Source organism: Patagioenas fasciata, chromosome 21, assembly GCF_037038585.1.
Source record: "Patagioenas fasciata isolate bPatFas1 chromosome 21, bPatFas1.hap1, whole genome shotgun sequence".
Lineage (NCBI taxonomy): Eukaryota > Metazoa > Chordata > Aves > Columbiformes > Columbidae > Patagioenas > Patagioenas fasciata.
Window position 1 is genome coordinate 2,108,879 of NC_092540.1, and position 19,241 is coordinate 2,128,119.

The following is a 19,241-nucleotide window of genomic DNA, read 5'->3' on the forward strand; positions in this document are numbered from 1 at the left end:
GTCGCAGGGCCGGGCCATGGCGGAAGCAGGAAGCGCCGGCCCGTCCCCGGTCCCGCCTCCATCGCGGGCGGGAGGAGCCCGGAGCCGGGCGGCGGAGCGGGGCAGCCGCCGGGCGGTGCCGGGGTGAGCCCGGGGGACACGGGGCAGGGGTGGCGAGGGGGTCTGGAGCACCGGGCTGGGCCTCGGCCCTTACGCTAGGGGGGCTCCCTGGGCCTCAGCGGGCCCTCACCAGGCCCTCACCGGGCGCCTAGCTGCGGGGGTGGGGGGCTGGTTTTTCTGCTTGAATTTATTGATTTTTATATTAAAAAAGAAAAAAAAATCCTAGTTGGAGATGAATCCGGGAGATGCCCTGAGGCTGTGGTGGGTTCAGGCCCCTCTCGGGGCGGGGGGTTTAACCCAAGTCGGACCCAACGCCCCGGGCAGGGCCGGGGGAGGCGGCGCAAACCGGGTTAAAGCAGATGAGGATGTATTTTTATTTATATCGCTGTTTTAGCTTCACTGGCACGGCGAGTAAGCTTCCCCTTTTAAAGGCTTCTCTGCCAGCACTTCTCTCTAAATAATTACAGTATCTTAATATTATAGCACCTCGGCTTTCTAGAGCCCGGGTCCAAACCGCGTCGGGTTCGGGGTCGGTCGGGGCGCTGGGCTGGGAGCCCTTCAGACCAAGAACCGTCGCTATTTCCATTTGCAGAGAGAGCCGCTTATTGCTGGAGTTCATAAAAAGCAGCAATACCGTTTGGTTTTCTCATTTTAAAAGGCCCGTCTCCGAGGGGCCGCCGGGCACAAGGGCCGAGGCTCATTCAGTACGTGCGCGGCGGCAAAGCGGGAACAGCAGCCTGTTGTTGCTAATTTGTCGGTTGTATTGTGGCGATAGGAAGGGAAATAATGGGTTGTTGTTTGTTTTTTAAGGCCTCATCTGTTCTCAGAACAAAGCGGGAGTGTGATGCCTGGTTTCCCAGCTGAGGACACGGGTGGTTGTTGAGTTTGTCAAGGAGCTGACTTGGGATTTTAGTGTGTGTGGCTTGCAGGGGTTGTCTACAAAGGTATTGAATCAAACGTAGATTGGGGGAGAACTGGGATGTGTCGCAGTGTTTTCTCATAGCAGGGTGCTTCTTCTGCTGTTTGGAAAGGGGGAAATCGCCGTGTTTGACAGCGTTTCTGTAGGGATAATTGTTTTACGTGGTTCCAGGCGCGTTCTGTGAGCAGAAGCTTGCTGACCCTGCTGGAGCTGGGCACGGGAGAGCGTCACAGGCGAGAGCTTTGGCACGCAGGAAGCCAGATAACCTTTCAGGGCACCAGTCGCAGTGTCAGGGCAACTAAAGTAATCAGAAAAATTGGGAGAAAAAAGCATTTAATATCCTGCAGATGTGCTGGCTCTTGCTCGTTATGTGAATCAGGGTATTACATAAATGAAAGAGTTAGTAAAGCGGTGTGTTGTTTTTATAGAGCCGAATGCGTGCCAGGTGCTTTACAGATGAGAAGAAAAGGTCCCTGCCTTGGAGAGCTGACGATCCGTAATGAGCTATTATTGATCAAACCTGCTTTGGGACAGCTCTGCGAGCCCATGGGGCTGCTCAGGTCATAAGATCTGGGACAAATATTTGCACGGAATGGTGGTAGAACAGGGCCAGGAGCTAATTAACCTGCCAATGTAGTGCAGCGTGCTCTCGTTGCGTGCTTGGGGTCAGGTTTTAATTCGGCATTTTACTCCTTTGGTTTTTCTAGGGCTGTGGCTAGATATTTCACGCTGATGTTAATATAACATCTGACATTAACTGCTTGGGTTGGATGCTTAGGCAGCTGCTGACCAAACAAATCAGGGTTATTTTTCAGCCAGATAGTTTTCCTGATCTGATTCACCGTGTGACCACGTAAATTAATGCGCAAGAGCAGAGCAGGGAGCTGGTCCTGGGGCAGAGAGGCGATGGCTGGAGCCGGTAGTGCTGTTGAAAAGTTTTGGCTTGGTTTTTTTTTCCTCTGAAATGACATGCAGGAAAAATAAAATATATTAAGAATGCCCTTTCTTGAGTTCTGGCTTCTTGTAGAAACTCGAGTGAGCACAACAGATCTGTGATTTAAAAGGGGGCTGTGTGCAGAGGAGATCTATGTAAATAGTTATCTGGTTCTTGTAGCAGAGCGAGGAGGTGACCGGGGTGAAGCAGCTGGATTCATGAGCTGGTTCCCTGTGTCAGGCACTTAAAGGAAAAAGGGACCAGGGGCCTGATTTCCATTTCCACTGATTATGCTTTGTGTGTTTTTTCCCTGATGCCCCTCAGTCTGTGTTTTCAGGGCAATGCGTTGCTGAACGCCAGCTCCCCAGAAAGTTTCGGACCAAGGTTGGAGTTCTCCCAGCTCAGAAACGAGGAGCAGCTCCAGGCCTCACAGATGCTCCCTCTCCCCCAGCAGCGTTTTTCCAAGGCCTAATGTCTCTCTAACAATGGGATTCTCACGTTGGCAGCTATTAGCTTATCCGGCAATTTCTTCGCATCTTTTCTTCAGCCCATCTGCTGCTCTGGGTATCATGAGGCTCTGCTTTTGTGGCAGACAGGGGGAGTGGTAGAGGAACACGTTTCATTCATGTTGGTTGCTCGTAGGTACGTTCTTACAAGTTTCCCCGTTGAAATTTCACGGTGGGAAATAATTTGCTGTCAAATGCCGTGTTTTTTCTGGCATTCACAGCACAACTCTTGCTGCGGTGTTTAGTTCTGTGGCATTTCTGCAGGTGAATGACCTGCAGGCAAACTTAGCAAGGAACGCGGGAGCTTTTGCTGCCTGCAGAGCTCGCTGCTATCGCCTCACTGTTACTCAATAATCGGTTGGCCTGGACTTTAGGTTGCGAAAATTTAAACAAATTGTAGACTGTTGAACTTTGCCCTGCACATACTGCTTATTTCTCTGTCCTGTTCTTATTGCTGACGGGGGATTTAATGAAAACAAATCTACGTTAAAATAAGCGACTGAAATTATAGCGCGGGAGAGCTTAGCTTGGCTACCGTGTGTGCTGATCAGCTTTGTATTGCTGGCTCTTGTACATGGTGAGCAGTCGCTTTATGGGACGGATTCGTTTGGAATAGATGAATAAACGGAGTTTCATTGATTTCTGGGAAGCTTTGTTCATTTACATAAGCTGTGAATCTCAGCCGGTTCTTCTCTTGTCAGGAGATTTCACGGCTTCTTTCAGTCCCCGTGGGATACTGAACCAGCAGAGACTATTAGGGCTGCAGCTAAACCTTGTCCTGCCAAGAGGTTTGTTCCAGATAATCCTTCCTTCTTGCCTGAACATCGCGGTGTTCCTGTGATCCCTCTGCACACGCTGATCTTGAGCTGGATGGCTGGAGTTTGTCTTGTGTTAACGTACAGAATCTCTCCATAGGTGTTTTTCATCGGAGGCCATGGAGCTTTCGGCTAATGAGCTCAGCATTTACGACAAACTGTCAGAGACGATTGATCTGGTGAGGCAAACTGGCCACCAGTGTGGGATGTCAGAAAAAGCCATCGAGAAATTCATCAAGCAGCTCTTGGAAAGGAACGAGCCCCAAAGGGGGCCGCCGCGGTACCCCATCTTAGTGCCTCTCTACAAGGTAAGACGTCTCGTGTTTGCGCAGCCCATTTGAGGGTCGAAAGTTCTCCTTTTGCACCTGAACCTTTTATTTTCCGTTGCATATGAAAGTTTAATGTGTCAACACCTTCCTTGCCTTAAATTGTTAAAGAATGATGCTTTCAGATTGATTCTTCAGGTAAAGATTCCCAGTGTCAGCGCCCTCGGTGGAAATGTGAGGGAAGGAGGAGATTCTTAAAAGTTCAGGGTTGAATAACAAAGAGATCCAGGTTCTGTTTCTGACCCTATCATGAGTATCTGCCTGGTTTTTTTCTCATTCTAGTCTATAAAATAAACCTGAAGCCTTCATGCTTGATTCTAGAAACATATTTTGAGACCCTAAACTAAAAGACGCTGTAAAAGGTTTTGCAAAGTGGGTGAAAGAATGCTGTTGTTAAATAGGTTCAAGATGTTTGCTACGAGGATGAAAAACTTCCCACCGCTATAATATGCAGTAATATTTTAGTGTCGTCTTTACAAAATCATCATGATGGTTTCTATTTAGGAAAAAATTCAAGCTGTCTTCCTCTATAAGAAACTGTAAAATGAGGCAGGAGAACAGAAAACTGGGAGTTTGAACTTTCAGCTTCTGTTCTTGTTTTTGCTGTTGATTCACGTTGGCTTTGGCCGGGGGGAGAAATGCATCATGTCATCTCTTCAAGGCTTATTTGGGATTCTGGTATGGAGGAGGGAGCTGGTGCCAGCTCTGCGTTTGGAGGCTTGACGAATGTTTGCAAAAAGCCTTGAAAACCCTTGTGTAAGAGGCATGGCAGGAGTGCAAGCTTTTGTTTGATTAGGTGGGAGGAATTGGGACTATCTGTAGATAATCCTCGCTGCATTTGCAGTGCTCAAATATGTGAACGGTTGTGTGGCTTGGGTTTGAAAGCTGCTTGATGTCATCCTTGGACAGCCCTAATGTGTACACGGAGTTGTCACTCGGTTTTATTGCATAGGATTGCAGTTGAAACGAGGAGTCACAGAAAACTGAGCGTTCACCCTTTGATACCAGCCACAAGGTGTGTCCTGTTCTGGAGACACATCAGCTCAGTGCGGTCTCATTAATTCCGAGCCTGTTTTCTCTCGCAGGGGCTGCTCACGCTGGGCTTGGTCTTGCTGACCGTGTACTTCGTGGTCCAGCCGTACAACCCGCTGCCACCCGAAGCTCCGCTCTCCAGAGCCCAGGCCTGGGGCTCCCTCGTCGGTCACATCCGCCTGCTCTCTCTGCCCATCGCCAAGAAGTACATGCTCGAGAGTAAGGAAATTATTTCTCTGCTGTAACACAAGCCTAGCAAGAAATACCAAGTTAAATACCAGCCGTGAGGATTGTTTGACTGTCTCCTTGGGCACCAAATAACAAACGTGTTTCTGGCATGGCACCATGGTTTTCTCTTTTCCTACCGCTCTACTTAAAAATAACATCCTGAATTCTAGCTAGGGTGCTTTCCCTTCATTCATTTGGGCTGCAAAATCTTTTATCTCTAACTTCATCATTTTCTTCTTGCACATTCTCTTTTCCTTGCTTTTAACACCTCAGGTTTTTTCGTCTACAAGAGTTCCCTTCCTCTAAAAAACCCTTTGCCGTTCTGAGAATCGTACTGAGATAGCTATGCTGGGTAAATGTCACTTTTTCTCAGTAAGCAGGAGAAACAGCTTGCCAACCAAATCTGGATATCGGCGAGCAAAGTGTAGAAACCTCAACACGTGACCCGAGTTGAAGGAAAAGTGGTTTTGCCAAGTGGTGCATTGGGAAAGAACTGTGGGCTTGAGAGCTATGGCGTTTATAGCCGTTAACGCACCATAAGGGGAACGTGTGTGTGGGGAAGCTGGATAAGTGGCTCCCTAATGAGGCAGCCCCAGCACGAGAGGGGAATAGAATAGATTTTTCCTAGACTGGCATAATAGAAGTGGAAAAGTTTTATTATTTCTCATTCTCAGAGAATAATTTCCACTGACTTAGGCTGGCAAATGAGTGTAAACATGGGCTTTGCCTCTTTGATAAAATACAAAGACTGTCAGTAATGATAAATCTGTGAGTTATTTTGAGCAGGGCTGTGGCACAATGTTGGTTGTCTGTCGGCACACTGTAAAAACAAACTTCTGTCTCCGTGCCCTCCGCGGGTTTATATTTAGCCTGGGCAGCTCATTGTGTTGGAGTTGTCTGTTCTGGCTCTGACCTTCCTGCCGCAACTAAAAAGGGCACCCTGAAATGCCAGCGCCGTTCTGCGTTTGCTCCGTGTGTCTCCCTCTCTTCCACTGACACGTGGGATTTCTGTTAACTCGAGTCTGTGCGGGTGGGACGGGGTATCCCACGTTGTTCGTCTCCTTCCTTACGCACTGGGATCTCTCCCAGGGAGGCAAAAACAAAGGCGAGGAGATGGCTGGAATAGCCCCTTGACTGCTTATCTACTGCATTTCAGCGTTGACGCGAGTGAACACCCTTCTGCTTCTGCGCGGGGAAGAAAGCCAAGAGTTTCTTCTTCCTCTCTCTGTGTCGATCTTGGTAGATGAAAATTTCGAGGGGGCTGAGGACAGAACTTGGAGTTTTCTGTGCTCGGGCACCAGTTCAAATCCAGCTGGGGCTGTTGTTGCTGGAAGCCACCTGTGAGCAGTTTGGAGGCTGCCTGGCCCTCCGGCAGCGCTGGCAGCGTTTCCGCGGCCCCAACGCGGTGCGGACAGAGCCCGGCCGTGGGCGTGCGGGTGGTCTGGGATCGCTTCCTCCAGGCCTAAAGCTGCCCAGGGAGGTCTGGGGCTCTGCTACCCCTCCTGAGCCTGCTCGGGGACTTGTGGGCTTGGGACAGCTTTCCTGTCTCCGGGCTTGCAGTTCGGAGCCCGGTCCCTGGTAGGTGTGGGCTGAGCAGCCAGGTTTGCATTGCAGAACAAGGGGAGCTCGATCCCTGGTTTCGCTCAAGAGCCGGAGCCCCACGTTAGGGTGGTGGTGAAGCTTTGGGGTGCAAGATGCTGCTCCCCGCTCCCTCCAGCTCAGGGTGACCTGCCTTGGCTCTCACCTTCATCCTCAGCCCTCCCACCCCACGAGCCGTGGCTGACAAGGGCTGTCTGTCCGCCCCTGGCTGTGGGTGGACCTTTGAGCGGCCGAGGTGAGGAGCAGTGTCCGCCAGGCTCTCTCTTGTGTGAAGTTTGTATGATTAGGTCCAAAGTAAATTTCCTTTTTGCCTGTCTCTCTGCTCTGTTGCTTACTTTCTCCCCCGGATCAATTCCCATATCAAAACTAATGTTCCCACCCTTTGTTTCTTCTAAGCTGACTCTTAGACCCTTGGATTTGGCATCCGTGCCTCTTCTTCAGCTGTTTTCCCAGGGCTAGGAACAGAAGTCCCTTCGGTTGGGGAAAAATTCTGCGGCAATGTGGTTTGCATTTGCTCTTCCTGAGCTGGTGTTTACGCAGAGCTCGTGAAAGCCCCAGTGCTGGGTCAGGCTGCCTGCTCGGGGCCGGGAAGACGCCTCTCGCCACCGCAGCCCGCGGCGCTGGGCCGGGTACATCGCTCCACGTCACCCCAGGGAGGCGATGGGTTTGCAAACCTCCGGGCTCTACCTGCTGGGAGGAACACAGCGGACTTTGAGTGGGCACATGAGGTAACTCAAGGCTTCCTAGTGCTGTTCCAAGAGTAAGTAGGGTCCGTGTTCCCTGGATTTGTTGCTCTTTTCTGACACAGGCTGAGATGGACAAGTTATTCCCTCTGTTTCAGTTCTGTGGTGCAAAGTTTGAGCACTTTCCTTTCCCCTGCAAGTGTTAGGAAGCTTGGAGAAGATTCCTTTTGTCAAATGCCACTTTTAGCCTAGACCAGCAGGGTTAAAATCATATTTGTGGGTTTTACACGCAATCTGTTTTAGAGCAAGGAATGCTGCTGGAGGAGCTGTGTTTAAGCAACACCTTGTGAGTGGCCTGTCCCTGTCATGTCCCAAGGCCTGCGGGGTGCCAGGGCTGTCTGTGGGGACAGGGGACAGCAGGCTGGGTGGCTGGGAGAGGACAACGGGCTCTGCCTCTTGGCTGGCCACCTTTCATTTAGCTGGAGCTTTGCCTTGGCCCCTGGCCAGGTCCCTTCTTCTTTCTGATCTTAACCCTTTGCAGGCAGCCTGGCCGTGGGCTGAGCACCCAGGTATTCAGCCTTTCCCCACGGATTCTGACCTGGTGGGTTCGGATCTGCACAATCCCGAGGAATAAGACCCTGCTCTGAATGCAAGGGTTGCACAAGAAAGCTGCTTGCGAGGTAGAGCCGTGTCCAATTTCTGACTTCTCGCTGCCCTCTCCTTGTGCTCACAAAGGATCTTTCTTATATTTTTCCCTAAGTGAAGTCAAGCTGGTTTGCTCTTGTGTTCGTGCACGTTCTTGTGAACGCTCTCTGGGGGCTGGAGGATTTTGAGGTGTATGTGAGCACGATGTGGGTTGCAGCGCTGCGCAGAGTTCCCTCCCGTCCCCATGCAGCTGCCAGTTTATCTCATCCTTTTGTGTGTGTAAACAGCCATTTTATAATATCACCTGAGGGTGACTAACAGACGTGAGCGTTGGCTCCTTCAAAGAGGACAGGAACGGCTGACTCTGCAGTGCCGGGCGGTGCCAACCTGGTTTCATACGCTGCTTTACTTTGGCCTCTCTTCAACTGGTGCACTGTTTATTTGGATTTGCTGACAGCAAACGAAGTCCAAATCATTGCGGCGATCCCGACCATGAAAAAAAACTCTTCCTTTTGCTTCTCTGTTTTGATGTGTCTGGAATTTCTTGTTTCCCCGTTTGCAGAGCGAGTCCTTGCTTTGGGGTCGCTTCCCTGGAAAGAGCGAGCGTGCCGTCCGTGCCTGTTGCAGGGGCGCTCAGCAGCCTGGCTGACCCCTGTTTGCTCCAGTGACACGGGGACATCAGACCTTGTACAGACTGAAGCCACCGTTGGGCAAGTGGCAGCGACTGAGAGGATCTGGTTGCAAACGTGCTGTTCTCCAGCCGCATTGCTCATGCAGACGCTGCCAGAGCAACGCGAGCTGCTTTCTAGGGCACACAACCAGAGGTACCAACCAGAGGAGTGGACTCTGGAGGTTTTCCTGGTGGTTTGGTCCCTGCCCTTTGTTTTCTGGATTGGTAGGTGCAGATTTCTCCTGGAAATAATGCTCTTTCACCCCGGTGAACTGTGAGGTCCTCTGGGGCTAGGCTGAGCAGACTTGATTTCACAATGTCTCGTTGGATCAAGATCATTTTTGTGCTTTGCTAGAGACTGACTAATCATCCTTGGGTTGTTTGACCAGCCGTTACCCATTAGTGAAATGAATGAGTAGTTCTTCGAGCTGTTGACTTTTTACCCAGAACAAAAATAAGGCTTTCTTGATGGGTTTATTTGTAGCTGTTATTTTGTTGCTAGCTTTTCCTAAAAATGCTATGAACCCAACTGAGAGGTACTTTCTTCTGACATAAATATATTCAGTGTACTCAGAACTACAACGAAGTTCAATTTGAGGAAGAGGTGAGGATCTGGTGCTGAACAAGGACCCTCTTTGTAGCATGTATTTAAAACCCCACTGTCATGCATTCCTTAATCAGGGCTTCCACACTGTAATTAATAAGGACTCCTTATGATTCCTGTCTGACTTGCTCAGGAACCCATCAGTTTAGCCTGACTTTGACATGACATAAATGATCAAGTTAATTTTTAGCCTTGTGAAAAATTGCAGCAAGGTGGAGCTTGGGAAATGTTGCTTTTGCAACAAAGTGCTCTGAATGTCTGCTCTGAGCTGCACCACACAGTAACTACAGAGCTCTTAATTCCTATATGTGTGAAGTAAGAAGGGTGAGATTTACCCATGTCATAGACTGTGATTGCGAATTGATGTCTGTAAATGGCTTTGAGTTTTGAAAATACTGTTTTATCTTTCTGTAGGGTCTGAGAAAGGCGATGTGGTGATATGCATGTAGTATATGCTGCAGCGATGGCATAGCACAAGCAAGGAGCTGTTGTACTCGAGTAGTACAGTATCTATAAGTCTGCAGAGGTCCCAATGTGGCAAGCGGCTTGTCCTGTCTTAGGAGCAAGAGCAACCTGGCCTGCGTTCCTTTGGCTGTCAAAGCAGTAACAGTAGGTTATGAGCTGCAGCTTCACTTTGAGGTTAAGGACTAGACCTCGCAAATCCCTGTCCTTAAAATAATGGAAAACAGCGCTGTCAGATCCAGCATCTGGAAGTTGGATGTTTCCAACTGGAGGGAGAGCTGCAGCCCTTCTGTGGTGATGGGACATCAGAGCACTGAGGATCTTACAGGTGGGATCAAGTGTATCGAAGAAAGGGCCAATAAGAAAGATGGGGACAGACTTTTCAGCAGGGCCTGTTGCGATAGGACAAGGGGTGATGGTTTAAACTAAAGAAGGAGATTGAGGCTGGACATGAGGAAGAAATTGTTGGCCCTGAGGGTGGTGAGAGCCTGGCCCAGGTTCCCAGAGAGGTGGTGGATGAACCATCCCTGGAGACATCCCAGGCCAGGCTGGACGGGGCTCTGAGCAACCTGAGCTGGTTGGCAGGGGTGGCTCTGGGTGAAGGTCCCCTCCACCCAAACCATTCTCTGAGCACCTGGGGGGACTGCAAAGTCCCTTCCCTGGACCAGACTTTTCCGTGCAGACCTCACTGTCACTCACCTGCTGGAGACTCTTTCAGCCTCGTGGTCCCGAGTGCCTGGGAGCAAACCAGCCTGGCTGGAGCCAGCGAGCTGCCTGAGGTGCTGCGTGCAGGAGGTTTTATGTTTTCAACACTTCATTAGGGTCAGGAGCAGCCCTTGGCTCCGGGTGTCTGGCTGGAGCAGCAGGTCCCCTTGCTGCAGAGCTTCTCTTTGAACCTGCTGCAGTGGCAAACTGATATTTGACCCTCCATATGGTCCCTAAAGAGAGCAGGGCTGTTGTTGGGATCCTGCTCTCAGATCTATACGGGCAAGTTTCCATAAGTTTTATTGTTTTGCTGCCAAGGGGCAGAACCAGGGCCAGGTCTCCTCAGTAACCTCTTCGCTTCCAATCTGGTTGTCCACACCCAGCATCTCTGGGGTTGTGCGCACACACCCCTCCGTGCTGCCAAAAAACTTGGGAGATCCTCTGAAAATGGCCAAGAAGGGTGGCGTACTCATTTCAAATTGGTTGTAAATTGAAAATTATTTTTCTGCATAGTGGAAAGTAGAGTCATAAACTCCTTCTAGCATTAATCATAGACGTGTTGTAAGGGAAGTTGTTATCTCTTCATCTGTGCTGGAAGTCCCCAGCCCTGGCTCTGCTAGGAGTTATCCTGACATGAGGGAGGAGACGGCTCTTGTTCTGGAGAGCTAATGTAGCATAAAAGCAAATATTAGGTGGGTATGACCGCTGGGGAACCGAGGTTCTGCTTAACAAACCAAAGGCTGCTCCTCAAAGAGGGGTGAGAAAGCCCAAGTGTGGAGGAGAGGTTAGTGGGGCCTGGTGCTGGCTTCTGGCGAGTAATGGATCGTGGTACGTGTCAATGCTACAGCTGCTTTCCTGCTCTCAAACCCCGCGGGGGTAATCGCACACGCCCAGCGCTTCAGCATCTGAAGGCGAGTGGACGGGACCATCGTGTGACGGCTGCACGTGACGGTCGCGCTGGGATGAAGAGCCCGTCTTGCTTTTCAATCCCCGAGCAGACACTGCGTGCGCGCAGACGCTGCACTCGACTTCGACCAGAAGAATCCCCCAGGGCGTCTGGGCAGGGCGATAATGTGAAAGGAATGCAGGGAGGGTAACCGAAAGAAAATAAGCATCCTCGGTAATGCACATGGTCTGCGCTCCCTCCTCCCTGGGAAGGGCAGGAGCTCCTCGCTGCCCGTACTTGTCATGCCGGTCACACGCGTGCTGGTGCGCAGGCTAACACCCTCCACAATAAATCTCAAAGATTAATTACACACCAAAAAAAAATCCCACAACCTCACTCGCAGCATTTGAAATGCGTCTCAACCATGCTCCGCTCGGGTTATTCATGGGGAAAAGAAATAACCTCCTGAACAGAGCAATTGAGAATGCAAATGTCCCAGCCTGGCTCAAAAGAGGAATGGAGCTCTGTGCTGCCAAGCTGATTAGCATCCCGGTACGGGGGTGCCGCCAGAGAGACAATTTGGGGACAACTGGGCTTAATGCTCCGGGATGAGGTTTTTAAGTTTTGCCCAGAAAGAAATTATAGTGTTGCTGCTCCTTATATGATGAGAGACCGTAAGATACGTTTCCTTGTTCTCCTCGTGGCGACTGCCCTTCCTCTGGTGAGATCCTTCAGCCCTTTGTTTCCTGTCACTGACCAGCTGGGTTTTGTGAGTTGAGGTTTTTTGTTGTTGTAAAATTGAAGCTTTCTCCAGGCAGCGGAACAAAGATTTTCTTTTTGCTCTTGTGAGCAGGGAGGGAAAGTCGGTTGGAGCAGTTTCTCATGGGAGTGGGACTTGTGCTTGCAATAAGGATTTTACACTCTGTTCTGCCTTCTCACCCCTTTCTGTGAGAGCAGCGTGGACACGTGAAGCTTGTTCTTTTTGTGTAACTACAGCCGTCGGAAGCTATAAGGAATCTCAGTGTTCCATGTTAGAGATAATGAGTTTATCCTCGAGTCTGTCTCCTTCCCGTTTAATTTTTGGTTTAATGAAACACGTTTCTCTTGTCTCTTCCCAAGGATGCCAGGACTGGTGGGCAGCAGGTTGCAGACAGAACGTTTCTGCGCTTCCTGCAAACTGCACGTTCTGTTCTGCTGTGAAAAGCCTCCAAGTAGCGACAGACTTTGCAGAACTGCCAGAGAAGCTCCAGAGGTCTCAGCCTTTTCTCATCAAGGTAACGCATGGATTTGTAAGGCTGGATTAGTCCAAACTCTTGAATAGCACCAGCTATGGTATTTTCAACCACAAACTCAAACTGCTGATTGAGGTAGAACACATATCTGAGAAGACATTTAGCCCTGGTTTAAAGATGTTGGGGGTGAGGAGCTCCTTAACAAGTTGTTCCTCTGACTCATTATCATTATGGTTGGAACCTTAGCAATCTAGATGGCAGTTACTTTTGAATATTTTTTGGCGGGATGGAAATAGGAGAGGGGCAGAACCCCAGGCGCACGGCTTTTATCCTTGTTGTGTGTCGTTTAAGACAGGGCAGCATCTCTCCTACGAAGAACTGAAGCATTTTCAGTCCCGGGATCCAGGCCTGGCGGAGGTTATAATAGAAGAAAATTCAGCTGAATTGTGGAGCTGCCCGTTTTTCGTTCCCTGGTGAGTCAAAGCTCAAACCCATGAGGGGTGCGTACGTCCCTTCTGCAGGGCGGCCCAGGCTTTCTGCCGATGTGAATTACCGAGAGCTTGCAAAGTGTGCTGAACTGCAGGGAAGGGGAACAGGAGTGGCTCTGTGTGCCTCCTGGCACTGATCTGATCCAAGCAGAAGACTTGTGCACTAAAAGTGGGATGTTGCGGCTCACCTTACAAGACAAAAATATCCCAGTGATTGCTCAGTCCTGTTCTTCAGGCCCTACGTTAATCATCTGGGCTGTGGTCTCATCACCCAGAGCAACTGGTTTACATTTCTAACCCTGTTTGTCTGTCTACTCACTGGAAACCCTCCACTATTAGTGCCGTGACTGTTGCAAAACACAGAGAATTAACAGAAAGCTGAAGGGATCCCGCACTTTGTGTCTGGTCCCATGCAGGAAAATGACCCACCCCTAATCCTGGCCCTCTGGGAACTGTGCTAAAGCCTTTAGCTTAACTACATTGGAACAATTCAGAGCTCCCTAAGGCTGCAGAGCAACCCAGTGTATTAGCCAGGTCTTTTTGTGCGGAGAAGAGCGACAAGTAATGTGGGAAGGTGCCTCCTGCTGTGGAGCAGCTCCCTGGCACAGCCATATGAGCAAAGGACTTGGAGAAGGCCCCGTTGGAGTCTGTGCTTTGGCTGATGCTTGAATGGGATCTTCTTGCTGCTCTTCTCGACCGTAGCGCTGCTAGATGGATGATCAGGGCACAGAAGTATTAATCATGTCAAAATGTAAAAGATGTAAAAATAAGAAGCCCCACCCTGCCTTTTCCAGTTACATTCCCTGGCCTGGAGAACAGACTTGGATTCCCCGCGCCTTGCCATGTGGTTTTGGTTATGGTTGCTTACAATGCCACCTCTCTGCATCTTTTGTAATTAATGGATCTGATTAATGACTCAGATTATTTTAAGAGAAGAGGGGAGGAAAATTAAGTGTAGGCATCCGTGATGAGCTGGTTGTTTCCTGTTCACCTGGTCCGTCTGCAGGTACTAACAGGAAGATATGAAGGAGGTTTAGAAGGAGAGAGGTCGAATTCTGCTCCTAGAGGCTAGTCTGTCAGCAGGCTCTTTATCAAGCATGAATATCTGTGAAGAATTTTGATCTTGGAAGTAGCCTTTTAAATACAAGCATTATCATTGTGTGATATTTCTTTAATATGGGTTGTTTCATTTTGTTTAGGAACAAATCTGTGAATAAAACTCGGATTCTGCAGGAATTTTTCCCCACTGCCTCTCTGCCGTCCTTCCCCAGGACAGCGTCCCTGGAGAGCTGCTTCCTCATCCGCCATCCGCATCTGGGCAATAAGGTGAGAAATTCAAGCCGGAGACATTATTTGATCAGACAGACCCAAGAAAAGCTCGCGAGGCTTTTGAACTGTTGTCCTCTCCTCCCAGAGCTACAGCCTGCACAGCCTGTTTGCTGTCGGGAGCGGACAGGTCACCCTGACTGTCGTACCCCTGGACAAGTGCAGAGGACACTGTGAGATGTTCAAGGTGGAGCTGGAAGCTGGAGATTTGGGTGAGTACTGGTGCTGTAGGGTCTGGGGGATCCCTGGGACTCGGGGGGCTGCTTCCAGTTGGTATCTTCTGTCTGACACCTGAGAAAGGTTCTGTCAGACACCATTACCACCTCCAAACTGGTGAGTGTCTGCTTGGAGCAGCACAGATCATTCTGGACTGGGAGTTTGTGGCCTGGAACACAAACCACAGGATACCATGAGATGCTCGGTGTGAGCAGTGTGAGCTACACAAGACAATGCTCTGTGGGTGTTACTGAGGGCAGCATCTTTCCCTAGAGCTTCTGCACACAGCCCTCACGTTACGGGAGATGTGCAGTTTTTAGGCATGGATTCATCTAACACGGCCTCCTCGTTGCATCTTCCAAAGGTTACGCCAGCGCAGATCACTGGACGATGAGCTTCACGGCCAAAGGAACGGAGCCCGTGGTGCTTTGTGACGGAGCCGCCAGCTAAGGACGGTGCGGTGGGAACGGAGCTGTGTCCAGGACAAAACGACTTTCAGCTTGGAGGCTGAGGCAACGTCTTGAGAGCGATAGAGCTGGGGCAACCGGGGCAGGCAGCTTTGCCGCCCTGCGTGTTTACAGGGTTTTAAAATGACTGTTTTCCCGACCCTTGAGGTAACTCTTTGCCTTTCCTCAAATGTATTTTGGGAGAAGTGCAAGCTATTTCTGACCTTCCCTGTCCCCTCAGGTAAGCCCTGGGTTTGCAGCAAAGGGTTTTTTTTTTTGCCAGGAGCAACAGAGGGATTTCTCAGGATGAGATTCACCTTGTGTCCTTTGTGGATCATGGCACTTCTGACACTTCCCTGGGGATTTTGGGAGTGGAGGGGTTGTGTGTGACATTTCTGGGTACGTTCCTCCTGAGGAGGAGGCGGCTTTGCGCCTGTCTTGTCAGGCCAGCTCTGTGAAGGGAATGAATTGGTGGTGTGTCCCAGCTCCACCCCGTCTCTCCACCACGTTCGCGGCTCCGTGCCTCTGTCGTGTGCCTCGCAAAGCCAAGCTCAGCTCCGTGCTCCAGCGCTGAGATCAGCCCTGCACGCCCTCGCCCGCTGCATCCCTTTTGTACCCAAAGAACCTGTTCAGGACTCTTCTTTGTGTCTTGCGGTCACTATTCTGTGGTTCTCTATCAGCAGGTTGTGAGTCAAATGGTAACTGTGGGGCTTTTTCTCTCCCACTCCTTTCCTGCAAAAATATTGGTGGAAGTTTTAGCGGTGCTGAGAGAGCCGTGGTTCTGGATGGAGACGGGGCTGGGTGCAGAGCAGCTCTCTACGAGTCAGATGTTCTCATTTTGGACCTAAATCACTAGGGCTGCGCGACCGTTCTCATTCACTCCTTGCTTTTTGAGGTGCTGCCTGCGTTCCCAGCCCAGGGCACCCACGGAAGCACCTGAAAGCTTCCTCAGCCCTGGCATTTTTTGCGTCGACTCCTTCCAGACCTGGAACTCTGTCCTCAAAATGAACGTTGGTTTTTCCCGAGTCCTTTCCAAGCTGCCTTCGCATGCTTCCTTTTGCTTCATCCCTGAGAGAGGCTCGGTTTCAGTGTTTGCAGGCTGCGGACGCTGCCGTCCCGTCCAAGTCTGATCCTCTGGGCCTGATCTTGCTGTTGAAGATCATTTACAGATGTGTTAGGCTGAACTCATAGGCCAGGGCTGTGGTTCAGGACATACTCTCACACTTGTTAATATGGAATTGGGAGGGGTTTTGTTTGAAAGCGAGTTAACTCTGTTCTCAGGAGCGAGAACCTTTCCCTCCGTACGTATTTTAGGTACATGTAAAATGACAGATTGGAAGAATGTCTGGCCAGCTTTTGTTTTCGAGCAAGACCAGGAGGATGGGAGCAAACATCGTGCTCATCTTATTAGGGTCTGACAGAAGCTGCCAAGTGGGGTGACCATGTCTGGCTCCTGCACAAGGATGAGGCAGAGGACAGTGCCTGCTCCAAAGAATTTGGTCCGAGGCCTTGACACTACGAATATTTCTATGCATAACCCGTATTTTCCCCTGTAAAGCGGTAAGAACAACCCCAGCACCCGGGCAGTCTGTGCGCCTGGCCCTCGACACGACCAACACACCAGGTCGGGCAGAACCAAAGCGGGAGAACCTCTCTCAGGACAGAAAAGGACTAATTTAATTCTAGCAAAATATTAAAGGGAATTGGATTAATAAGACCTCCGTTAGTATTTTTAATGCTTGGGGTATGTTTTACACTTGTGACGCTACGTGCGATCCCGTACATGCCAAGACACACACAGCACCCCTCTCCCTCCGCTTAGTTCATGGAAATCGGGGAGTTTGGTGATGGCAGAATTAGGGCCTCATTAGTGACTGTTGCTATTTACACTTTGGCAGCTTCTCGAGCCAAATTCAAGGGCTGAGAAGGTGATTTCACCTCTTAGTTTTGTACCTGACCCGTTTCTGTACAGCGTCTGGTCGGAGATGCAGGGGAGAACCTGCCGGGCCCGTTATCGCTGAGGTTGTGGGTGGTTTGGTGATGCTGTTATTTCTAAGTGTCCTTGAATGTAACTTGTAAAAGAGCTGCAGAGACAACTCTCGAGTGTCTGTGAAATGCCTGAATTTTGTGAGCTGTTGTGGCTGTCTCGCTCCTTTGGGGAGAAACAGAGAAACTGGATCTGTTCACGGTTGCTGTTTAGATTGGGGGGACGGGGTGGCTCTGGGGCAGGTTTGTGCTTATTTAGCAGAAGAGCTCTGGTTTGTTGCCTCTCCCCTCCTCAAAGAGTTGCAGCTGGTTGGATGGAAGATGCTGAATCTGGACCGTTAGCCGATCAGCTTTCCAAGTGCACTTTATGGTCTTTGCATAAGTTTCCAGGTCTGTGTCTAGGCGATACATTGCATATGTCCCAACCTCGCTCCCTTTGGAGTTTACGTCATTTGTTTTTAAACTTCCAGTATATTTTCTCTTCCTCTTCCAAAAGCTGTAAGGAATTAGCTGCTAAACCGAAACAGGAGGGCAGTTCTCCTGCTGATAAAGAGCTGATTTTGGCCTCGCCGCTGCTGAGCGCGGAGCTGTAGGACGGCTTCTAGAGCAGCTCCTGCTCCAGCTGCCAGACAAGTAGTGCGAACGCCTTCTGCGCTGAGCAGCCGCGGTGGAAACCTTGAGGTGAGCCCAGAGTGGCAAAACGAGGATGACCAAAAGGAGGTTTTGGCACCTTGGCCGAAGGCTGCAGGTGAGCCCTTCATCATCTGCGGCTTCAGCTTCGCCAAGGCTGTGAGTTCCCTGGAGGGCCGGGCAGCTCCTGGTGATCTGCCCATGCTGAACTGGGGGGACTGTGGCCGTTTCCTCAGCAACATTGAGGCATCGTGGCCACAGCCGTGATGGGACGAGTCGCAGAGGGTGGTGTGTGTCCCATCCTGGTCTCCATCACCTCCAGCGTCACTTGGCACATGTGCTGGTTTGGCCAATCCCGCTGCCCACCCCCAGCTCAGCGCGTGGGTCTCAGCTTTTGGAAATCGCTGCTGTGCTCCAGAGCGCTTTGCCTGTGAGCTGGAGATGGAATCCTGCTCACCCGCCGTCCCACGGCCCCGGCAAGGCGCAGAGATCTGGGCCACGCAGGAGCATCACGGGTTAACGCTGGTTTCCAAGAGCAGAGGCCGTTGACTGTTGCTCTCAGGGTGACTGAAAGGAGAAGAAAGGAGTATATTATTTACTTCAGTACCGGGAAATCAGCATCCCCTGCGGGAGCCAAGCTGCCAGTTTCTATTGATTCTCCTTATTTCTTCTTCTCTTTCCCCTCCCCTCCCGCTGGCGTTGCACACCGAGTCTCCCCAGGGCAGCTCTGCACATCCCAGCCTCAAACCCCCTTTGCAACACCCCGGAGATCCCTCTAGGGTCAGGTTTCCTGGGATTCTTGGGCCCTTTAGCGTCTCCCGCTGATCCTCTCGCTGGAACGCTCTGGTGGAGGAGCTGGTTTTACTGGGCTGGATCACAGCTTTCCTGGCTTTAGCAGCAAACCTTGCACGGCCTGTGCAGCGGGTCCCGCTCGGAATCGAGGAGCCGGACAGGATCCTGTTTCTAGAGGTGCCAGCTTTGCAAACTCCAGCTTATCGGAGAATCGTTCCTCCTGCGTTTGAACATCCAAACTCGCATCAGGGCGAGGAAGCTTGATCTGCTCCATCCTGGCCTCAGTGCTTCGTGTTCAGTCCCATAGTCAAGATAACCAAACACTTTCCAGGGTGAGGCCGTTTCTTTGGGTGCACAGAGATCTTTTGCTTCCTGCAAACCAAACTTTCTCCTCTTGGTAGATTTGATACGTAGGACTATACATTCTCCTCTTCAGGAAACTCCTCGTAAGGGACAGATTCACTGTCCTGCTGCGGTGACCAGGGGCGATGCTGGGCTTCCCCTTTGCTTCGGAGACTCAAACAGATGACAGGTGATTTATTTGTAGCATTATCTCTTTGTCTATGGGGAGGGGAGGCACCTTACAAAGGCTCAGGGGTGCTGGGTAGTAAAGCTATAGATACATAGAGACTGTTTCAATGCTGAACACTATCAATTCAGTGGTGGATTAAAACAAAAAAGAATGTAAATATGCACTTAATGCAGAATTTTATGGATGGTCGTAATTTAATATATTGCAAACTTTGTAAATACTTGGAAAAAGCCTGTAAAGTGTGTAAATAAATGAGATTTGTATGTAAGGAGAATTAAAAAGAAAAAAAGTTTTTACTTTTTGCAATTAAATCCAAGCGTTAATGAACCTTTTCCCCTTTCCTGATTCGCTTTCTTGTCACGCCGCGTGTCAGCTGTTGAGGGGTTACTCAGCCCTTTTCTGGGCACTTTTTCTAAGTGGAAATGTCACTTTGGGACGCTTTTGTTGGAAAAACTGTCCAAAGAAGCGCTGTGGGTGATG

General features: G+C 50.3%; 1 protein-coding gene across 4 annotated transcripts; it reads left to right on the forward strand.

Moving 5' to 3' along the window:
- C21H6orf89 (chromosome 21 C6orf89 homolog) lies at positions 1-19,093 on the forward strand. Of its 4 annotated transcripts, none has more exons than XM_065854734.2 (9): positions 5-123; positions 3,160-3,246; positions 3,374-3,581; positions 4,685-4,850; positions 12,233-12,387; positions 12,697-12,818; positions 14,033-14,159; positions 14,248-14,371; positions 14,740-19,093. In XM_065854734.2, the coding sequence occupies exons 1-9, from the start codon at positions 17-19 to the stop codon at positions 14,823-14,825; spliced, it is 1,182 nt and encodes a 393-aa protein (XP_065710806.2). In that variant the 5' UTR covers positions 5-16; the 3' UTR covers positions 14,826-19,093. The 4 variants fall into 4 exon arrangements, with proteins under 4 accessions (XP_065710804.1, XP_065710806.2, XP_065710805.1 ...); XM_065854733.2 differs by lacking the exon at positions 5-123 and adding an exon at positions 233-2,594; XM_065854735.2 differs by lacking the exon at positions 5-123 and adding an exon at positions 2,602-3,035.
- Positions 19,094-19,241: the final 148 nt, after the last annotated feature.

Bases quoted from the DNA above. Each gene is read 5' to 3' on its own strand.
- C21H6orf89 (XM_065854734.2), top strand. From the start codon at position 17: ATGGCGGAAGCAGGAAGCGCCGGCCCGTCCCCGGTCCCGCCTCCATCG. The intron at 3,582-4,684 runs GTAAGACGTCTC...TTTCTCTCGCAG, and splicing joins TCTTAGTGCCTCTCTACAAG to GGGCTGCTCACGCTGGGCTT. The intron at 14,372-14,739 runs GTGAGTACTGGT...CATCTTCCAAAG, and splicing joins GCTGGAAGCTGGAGATTTGG to GTTACGCCAGCGCAGATCAC.